This window comes from Bidens hawaiensis, unplaced genomic scaffold (genome assembly GCF_021521415.1).
Source record: "Bidens hawaiensis isolate Kalapana, Puna unplaced genomic scaffold, B.hawaiensis_p1.1 tig00013074_1, whole genome shotgun sequence".
Taxonomy (NCBI): domain Eukaryota; kingdom Viridiplantae; phylum Streptophyta; class Magnoliopsida; order Asterales; family Asteraceae; genus Bidens; species Bidens hawaiensis.
Window position 1 is genome coordinate 234,873 of NW_027492101.1, and position 9,464 is coordinate 244,336.

General features: G+C 40.8%; 2 protein-coding genes across 2 annotated transcripts; one reads left to right on the forward strand and one right to left on the reverse strand.

The window, feature by feature from the left end:
• Window positions 1-218: 218 nt before the first annotated feature.
• On the reverse strand, window positions 219-884 carry LOC143543154 (uncharacterized). Its single transcript, XM_077035543.1, has one exon. The coding sequence runs from the start codon at window positions 882-884 to the stop codon at window positions 219-221; it is 666 nt and encodes a 221-aa protein (XP_076891658.1).
• Window positions 885-7,666: 6,782 nt separating this feature from the next.
• Window positions 7,667-8,104, forward strand: LOC143543155 (uncharacterized). Its single transcript, XM_077035544.1, has one exon. The coding sequence runs from the start codon at window positions 7,667-7,669 to the stop codon at window positions 8,102-8,104; it is 438 nt and encodes a 145-aa protein (XP_076891659.1).
• The last annotated feature ends 1,360 nt before the right edge of the window (window positions 8,105-9,464 follow it).

Sequence of the window (9,464 nt, forward strand, 5' to 3'; positions counted from 1 at the left end):
ATGGTATTTTGATTAGAAGCCCAACTGAATTGATTTCTATTACCTCCTATGTTGGAACGATTGTTGGAGCTGTTATAATTGCCACGTCCTCCACGGTTGTTTCCTTGTCTATTGTTTGGGTTGCGGTTTGTGTTGCGGGTTGTATAGTTGGCCTGTGGGGACGGAGAAGAAGGCAATTGTAGTTGTAACCCTAGCTAGGCAGCCAGCTGTTGGACAGCCTAAACAGCATCAGAATGGGGCAGTGAACTGGTCGGGGCAGCAGTGGCCGAAGCAGCGGGTTCACGGGCTGCAGTAAAAGCTTGTGTGGGAGGCATAGCAGCTGCTGTTTTCTTTAACATGTAATCATGATCTTCAAACAGAGCATGAAGCTCGTTGAACACCAATTGACGACTAAGGGTTGTTGTCTTCACGCCGTGGTATTCTTCACGAAGACCAGAAATCACTAGCATCACGATATCTTTTTCCTTCATCGGTTCACCAATATTTTCTAGAGCAAACGCATACTCTTGAGCCCGAGTTAGATAGGCTGAAGAGGATTCATTAGGCTTAATCTCAATCCGTAGCAATTGAGTCTTCAAAGTGTACTCTCTAGAAGCCGTATGAGGAGCATAGGCACGTTCCAGAGACAGCCAAAGCTCCCTAGAAGTAGAGCCCTGCACATGCTGAAAAGAGATTTCAGAGATTGTGGACAGCAAGAGCATGTGGATATGGGCATCATTAGAGACCCAGATTGCATGCTGAGGATTCGTTTGGGTTTGTTGTGGGAGAGCATCTTCCTTGTCTTTACCAGCAGAAGATGAAACAAGAATAGTAGGTGCTGGAGATGGAATTGTGCCATCTATATAACCGAACAGGTTTTTTGTGACCAAAAACGGATGAATCATAGTCTTCCAATGACCATAATTGGTGGGGGACAGGGTAAATCCAAACTTGTGAGAGTTGTGGATAGTCTAGTCTGATTGGGAGAAGGCGACAAGGGTAATCATGGTGATTGGGTGATCGAAAAAGAGGACAGCAGAGCTGTGGTAGGGTTGTGATCGGAAAAAAAAAAGAAGGGATGACGGCAGAATTAGGGGGTTTGATCCTTGGCTGTGATACCAGGTTAAACTTGGTAAAGATGTAATTGTTATTGAATTGTGATTATATTTGCTGAATATACATGAGTATATATAGAATACAATATTACACTCTAATCCCTCTAATATAACATAATATTAAACTATGTCTAATAAAAGATAATAAGCTGACCCGAAACTGTTTTTGCGAAACCTCGAATTAAAAATCGAACTAGAAGCCAAACGGGACGAAACCGAGTTCGTTTGCATTAATATAGCCAAGGGTATGTTTTAAAACCTATGTAATGTAAAAAAACTTATTTTTATGTGTCAAAGCTGGACTTAAGTGGTTTGGTGACCAAAAGTAGGTTTTCCTTTAAAAAGGGCATTTTTGGAACAAAGTATCAAGTTAAACCGTAACTTCCAAATATTATAAACCGAACCTTTAAATAGAAGCTTATAATTTTAAAAAGATAAATATAAGCTATGAAATGTTTAAGGGGAGTTGGATTTACAAAACAGGCCCGTTTATAAACTTTAAAGTGATGTTTCGTTTAAAACCGAACGGGCTGGTTTTTAAGACTAAAACGTTTCAAGAAGGTAAGATTCACATTTTTCCAGAAATTTATGTTTACAATATTTAATATAAATGTATAAAACATTTTATGGAAAAACAGCACCTCTTTGGTCAAGATTTCACATTTAACCGCTAGTTGCGGCGAACCGGCGTAAACTGAACGGGCAAATTTAAAAATACAAAGATATGAACATTCTGAATGTTTACAGTAACTATAATTATATAAAGTCACAATTTTAGTGTTTACTTATTTTCCTAAAATATACCAAGTCTTAAACCCGGTTTTCACCAAAACGAATGCTAACGAAAGTACGGGAACTAAGTCCTTACATCACCAAACTTGCTGAAATCCCAGATCTGAAAATAATATGTTTTCGTATACCTTAATATTCTGGAAAACTTGGAGTTTTAATTATAAGGGAATTTGTTATGCAAACCATATTTTAAAGGCTTGTCGTTAAAACCCGACAACACCGATGACTACCGGTATTGTTAACTATTGAAAACCCGAGGCCTGATGTTTCCAACTAGAAATGATCATGATACTGATGTTAATAAATTATATAGTTTTTACGTTCGTACGGTAACCAGCAACCGAACATAAGGCCCGAACTTTCAAAATATAGAAACTTTACTAAAACCTGGTCAAGTAAATCGAGATAACTAACACATTTAGAAGTTAAACTAATACTTGAACACACGTCACCAACATTATAAGTTATACAAAGTGTAAACTTTCTATAAAAGGAAACTTTATCCACCGGGAGCTTAACACTTGGGCCAACGCTTAGAACTAAATACTCGTTTAACCATTGAATCTTTATTGAGGTTAAAACTAGTTGAGTTAAGTATTTATAATTCGTTATTTACCATAGGAACCACCACTTTCGGGAAGTCAGTCGTTGATTTACTTGGAGCATTCGGTGTGTCTCGCGTGTAATCCCTTTTTACTTAAATTTTTGGGAACTAGTATATACTCCTAAACTTTCTATATGGTATGGAACTATCGGGGTGTTTTACTGCTAAATTTTGTCCCAACTTTTATACAATCATTAGCCTAAGGGGATGGGCCGGAGCCTTGTATGGTTAGTACTATTTGGGTGACCCCACGCACAGTGACCCTATTTTGGGTAAACCACACTGAGATATGCGGATCGTTGCGGCATATAACCTACGTGTTTGATTATTGCTTTTAGCAGGGCGATAGTCTGGGAGGGTATAACTTCTAGTATGAGTTGGGGATACTTATGCTAGTTGCAGGTTTGATTGTGGACTTGATATGTGATATACCATGGTGTGTCAAATTTATTATTATGTGTCTTAAACTCACGAGCTCACCAACATTATATTGACGTATTTTAGTATGTACTTTTCAGGTAACTTAGCCATTGGGGAAAGGAATCAGGTTATGCCCTAGTCGCTTTAGTGAACCGTAGAAGCCTTGATTTTCAAGAATAAAGTAATGTAGTCATGGAAGACTACTTGATAAGTAAAGATGTAATCGTTAGATGACATCCTAGACTAATTAATGGTGCTATGCACCTAAGGCAATTTAAGGGTCATGGTTGAACCATTTTCTTTAGTTGTACCTTTGAATTTCCAAACTCTTAGCATGTTATGAATTTCCTTTAAGTTTATTTAGTTTCTGTTGCTCATGGTTAATACCAGTCGGTCACACCTACCCCCACCCCCCGGTCGGGTGTAACATATTGGTATCAGAGCCAAAGGTTTTAGCGAATTAGGAACCCGATAGGTACCTAAGCTTTAACCAACCCGGGAAACCCGACCACGTGTTGGAATAGGAAACACCACCCCTAAGCAATCCTTACCCGAGTGATTTAGGAAACCAAATTCTTGCTAGAAATTTAAGTAACAAAGTGTGAACTAGCATCATGTTATATACTTATGTACTAATTGATCAAATTGTTATACTTTGATTTTGTTTTATTTTTTTACACTTTTTTTCCTTTATTTTTGCGTGCTAAGTTTTTGTTTCACAGAGACGGAAAACAATGGAAAGAACATTATCGGAGGATCCACCTAGCCCATTGCACACCACGATTTCAATACCTTCTTCACGCCTCCAGCTCACCCCGGTGATAGATCATCCCGTCAAGTTGGTGCCAACGCACGAGAGGCATCACTACTCCATAGAATACCTTACATCTTATCCTCGTCTAAGACCGAGCCGACAGAGGAGTCAAGTGGGGATAGTTCACCCACGAGAAGGAGCCGATTGCGAAGCCACTCACACCATTCGAGGGAGGTTCGAGTTGGACCAACAGGTGGACAAAGACCCTAACCTGGAGCAAGAATATCAATACAAACCGACACCGCACTTCAACAAGAATGGAACCAGCTGCGGTCCGCGTTCCACATGGAGCCTTTAGTTCTGAGGGCACCAGCTGCACTGGTACTCCCAGCAGGTTTGCATATGCACAAGATGGCACCCAGGCGAATTGTTCATATCGGACACTCGATGCGATACGATGGTTCTCGTCAGATTGAGGCGGGACGTGCGAGCTTCTCTGGATACGTCGATAGCCGAGACCCCTACTTTCAGTATTCAAGGGACTTCTATACCAAGGAGCGTGGACGGATGGCCAAACGAGAGGTGGAGGCGTTGCGTCATCAAGCTCAATAAGTGGAAAAAGTTGTGGATAAAGCAATCGAGCACTTGGAAGACTTGGCTACGACAATGAGCCGCACAGGGAGGTTCCTTTGGGGGTTAAAAATGAGATTCGGGAAGCGTAATTGAGTGTGATGGAGTTCAGTTATGTTCGTTATTTTTTTTCATTTCCCTCTTGTACTAGGCATCAAGTGTTACCACTTTTGCCACGACACTATCTTTTATTTTCCTGTTTAGGGCATCAAGCGAGTATGCTTTTGCCCACATGACATTGTTTATTTTTATTTAATATATAGGCAGCAAGTGATTATGCTCCTGCCTAAATTTTGCTTATTTATTTAATTGCATGGTTGAAAATATGCGTCGTGAATAAATGTTAAATTGTTTGTTTGTATAGCAATGTGTGTATTTGAAGTGATAATTTAACTTGGTTCAACTATAGAAAAATGGCACGAGGAAGAGGTCGTGGACGTCCCCGCGGTGTAGGTCGTGGAAACCGAGCCGCCACCTGGGGAGGTCGTGATGCCCAACCGTTGAAACATCAGTTAACAACAATGACAGGGTCGATCAAGATGCTAACCTTGAACAACTGATAGTTGAGGGTATCGCCAAAGCCATACCCAGTATTGTGGCCCAACTGAATGCTAACAAGGGAAAAGGAAACAACAAGGATCAAAATAACAATGATAGGGATCAAAATAACAACAAAAAGGAAAGGCAAGATGATCATGAGAAAACTACTGAAAGGAAAGGTTGCACCTACAAGACCTTCATGGCATGTAAACCCCTAGAATTTTTTGGTACTGAAGGAGCTACTGGAGCCATTAGGTGGCTCGAAGAGATGGATCCACACTGAACATTAGCGACTTCTTAGCAGCTGATAAAGCCAGATTTTCCGCAATTTCATTCAAAAGCGGGGCGTTAGCGTGGTGGAACATGTTAATGGGCACTAGAGGAGAAGATGCACTCACCCGCATGAGTTGGGGAGACTTCAAGAATTCGGTGACTGAGAAATTCTGCCCTGTGAATGAGATTGAGAAAATGTAAGTGGAGTGCCTTTCTCTAGAAATGAAAGGAACCGCGCACTTAGAGTACACTACTAGGTTTGAAGACCTCTCTAGGCTAGTACTGCACTTGATGACCCCATAGTCAAAAAGAATTGGGAGGTATATATGGGGCTTAAATCCCCAAATTAGGCCATCATTGAGGGCTTCCAAGCCTGCTACTTTTCAAGAGGCTGTTAAAACTGCTGTTGTGCTAACAGATGAGATTGCGAGAGGTCTTAATGGGTTGAAGAGGAAGTGGGATGATGTTAAGACTAAAAATGATCAAGGGAGTAGCTTTAAGAAGTTGGATACCGGGGCAAATAAGGGTAAGTTTGGAGGAAGTTATGGTAGGAGCTTTGGAAGTGGAGGGAAGATTTACCAGGGGAATAGGCCGAGGTGTAATAAGTGTAACACTCATCACTATGGCACACATAAGAAGTTGTGCAACAAATTTAACCGAGTGCATGATTGACTGTGCAAACCCTCGACCTGCTACCGTTGCAAGAAAACGGGATATCTCGTCAGGGATTGTAAGGAACCACCCAAGTGTTATGAATGTGGAGAGCTTGGCCACATCCACCCCAATTGCACGAAACCCAAAAACCCTCAGGGGACAAATGTTGGAAGGCCTGCTGGACGTGCCTTTGTGATAACAACAGAAGAGGCTCGTCAAGCACCAGACATGGTGACGGGTACGCTCCTACTAAATGACTTTTATGCTTCTGTATTGTTTGACACCGGCGCAACCAAAAGTTTCATTTCTACGACCTTTAGACCTATGATTGGATTAGATTCTTGTAAGTTGAATGACGAATATACGGTAGAACTGGCAGATGGGAAAATATTGAAAGTAGGAGAATTGATTCAAGGATGTTCCTTACGTTTGGATAACCAAACATTTCCTATAGACCTCATGCCAATTAAATTAGGAGGTTTTGATGTAGTTGTAGGGATGGATTGGTTAGCAAAGAATAAGGCCGAAATTATTTGTGATAAAAAGTTGATAGGAATCCCATTGTCCAACGATAAGACACTTGTCATTTGCGGTGACAAGCCGATGAAAACACCAAACCTTATCTCGTGCTTGAAGGCAAATCAATGTATCCAGAAAGGATGTCACCTATCTTGCATATGTTTTGAAGGTGGAAAAAGAAAGGCGAATTGAGGACGTACCAATTGTATCCGAGTATTCTGATGTATTCCCCGAGGATTTTCCTGGACTACCACCTCATCGACAAGTCGAATTCCGAATTGACTTATAGCCAGGAGCAGCCCCAGTTGCTAAAGCGTCCTACCGACTAGCACCATCGGAGATGCAAGAGTTGGTGACACAATTGCAAGAGCTCATGGATAAAGGATTTATTAGGCCAAGTTTTTCGCCATGGGGAGCCCCCGTTCTCTTTGTTAAAAAAGAAGGATGGAACGCTACGAATGTGCATTGATATAGAGACTTAAACAAAGTAACAATCAAAAACCGGTACCCACTACCGAGAATTGATTACTTGTTCGATCAATTATAAGGGTCAAGTTACTTCTCAAAAATCGATCTAAGGTCGGGATATCATCAAATGAGAATCAAGGAGGATGATATACCAAAGACCGCATTCTGAACAAGGTATGGGCACTATGAGTTTTTAGTAATACCATTTGGTTTAACCAATGCGCCCGCGGTATTTATGGACCTTATGAACCGCATGTGCAAGTCATACTTGGACAAGTTCGCGATAGTGTTTATTGATGACAATTGGTCAATTCAAAGAGTGAACAAGAGCACGAGGAGTATTTGAGGTAGATTCTAGAACTTCTTAGAAAGGAGCAACTCTATGCAAAGTTTTCAAAGTGTGAATTTTGGATGAGAGAAGTGAAATTTTTAGGACATGTTGTGAATGAGATGGTATTCAAGTGGACCCATAATAAATAGAAGCCATCAAGGAATGGAAAGCCCCTAAGTCGCCCACTGAAGTTAGGCAATTTTTGGGATTAGCAAGTTACTATAGGAGATTCATTAAAAAATTTTCCCGAATAGCTCAGCCTTTTAACCTCGTTAACCCAGAATAAGACTAAGTATGTATGGGGAGAAAAACAAGTCGAAGCATTCGAGATCTTAAAACAAAAACTATGTAGTGCCACGATCTTATCATTACCCGATGGGACGGAAGACTTCATAGTTTATTGTGATGCTTCACGACAAGGAATTGGATGCGTACTAATGTAGAGAAACAAGGTGATAGCTTACGCATCTTGGCAATTGAAGCTGCACGAGAAGAACTACACAACCCATGACTTGGAACTTGGAGCTATTGTTTTCGCACTCAAGATATGGAGACACTATTTGTACGGAACAAAGTGTGTCCTATACATGGATCATAAGAGCCTACGACATATCTTTGACCAAAAGATGCTAAATATGCGACAAAGACGGTGGGTGGAGTTGTTGAACGACTATGATTGTGAAATTCAATATCATCCCGGGAAGGCAAACGTTGTAGTAGACGCCTTAAGTAGAAAGGAAAGAGTCAAACTGCTAAGAGTACGCGCTTTAAGGATAAGCGTGCAAACTAGCTTAATTTCCCAAATGAAGATTGCACAGGAGGAAGCACTTAAGGAAGAAAACCTTGCCAATGAAGAGATGACGGGAATGGAAAAATGGTTGGTAACCGCTGGTTATGGAACAATGAGGTACGAGAACAGGATATGGGTACCATGTTTTGGTAATCTGAGGGAAGTGATCTTGGACGAAGCCCACAAGTCAAGATATTCAATTCATCCCGGAAGTGACAAATGTAACATGGATTAAGGACTAATTATTGGTGGCCCATAATGAAAAAGACGATTGCGAACTACGTGAGGAAATGCTTAACTTGTTCCAAGGTTAAGGCAGAGTATCAGAAACCGTCTAGACCATTGCAACAACCAGAAATTCCAAAATGGAAATGGGAACGAATCACAATGGACTTTGTGAAGAAATTGCCTAGGACTGCAATAGATCATGACTCAGTTTGGGTAATAGTGGACCGACTAACGAAATCTGCACATTTCTTACCAATAAAAGAAAATTATAGCTTGGAGAGGTTGGCAAAGTTTTACATGGATGAGATAGTCTCTCGCCATGGTGTACCAATTTCAATTATTTCGGATCGTGATAGTCGTTTTACCTCAAATTTCTGGAAATCATTTCAGCAAGCTTTAGGTACGCGTTTAGACTTAAGCACTGCTTACCACCCCCAGACCGATGGTCAAAGTGGGCGAACCATTCAAATGTTGGAAGACATGTTGAGGGCATGCGTCTTAGATTTGGAGGAAGTTGGGATACTCACTTACGGCTAGTGGATTTTTCATACAATAATAGCTATCACACAAGCATTCAAGTAGTGCCATTCGAAGCCTTATATGGTTGTAAGTGTAGATCTCATGTGTGTTGGACAGAAGTGGGAGATAGTCAACTGACAGGACCCGATATCATTCAAGAAACGACCGATAGAATTATTAAGATTAGGGAGAAGTTGAAAATGGCAATGGACCGGTACAAAAGCTATGCCGACGTTAGACGAAAGCCGTTAGAATTTGAAGTTGGTGATATGGTTTTGTTGAAGGTGTTGCCATGGAAAGGCGCTATCCGTTTTGGAAAGAAAGGTAAATTAAGTCCAAGATACATAGGACCATTTGAAGTGTTGGAAAGAATTGGTGCGGTGGCATACCGTCTTAAATTTCCACTGGAACTGGGTAATATCCACGACACATTTCATGTGTCCAATTTAAGAAAATGCGTAGCCGACGAATCGTTAGTCATACCGCATGAGGAAATCAAACTTGATGGGAAGTTGAACTTCCTCGAAGAACCACTTGAAGTGGTAGATAGGCAAGTGAAGAAGCTTAGGAGACGTCAAATCCAGATAGTGAAAATTAGGTGAAATTCGAAGAGAGGACCAGAATTTACGTGGGAGATGGAGGATGATGCAAAACGAAAATACCAGCATTTATTTTTAGACCAACGTGAAATTGACGAAGATGCATGTGTGATAGATGACCCTAAACCATAAAAGAGTGTTGCATGATCTAAGTCCTTATATCTAAAAGGTAATTGTGTTCTTTGATTGCAAATGTGATACATGCTATGTGTTTACATGCAGATATTAGCATCGTGTTAGTTAGTTAGC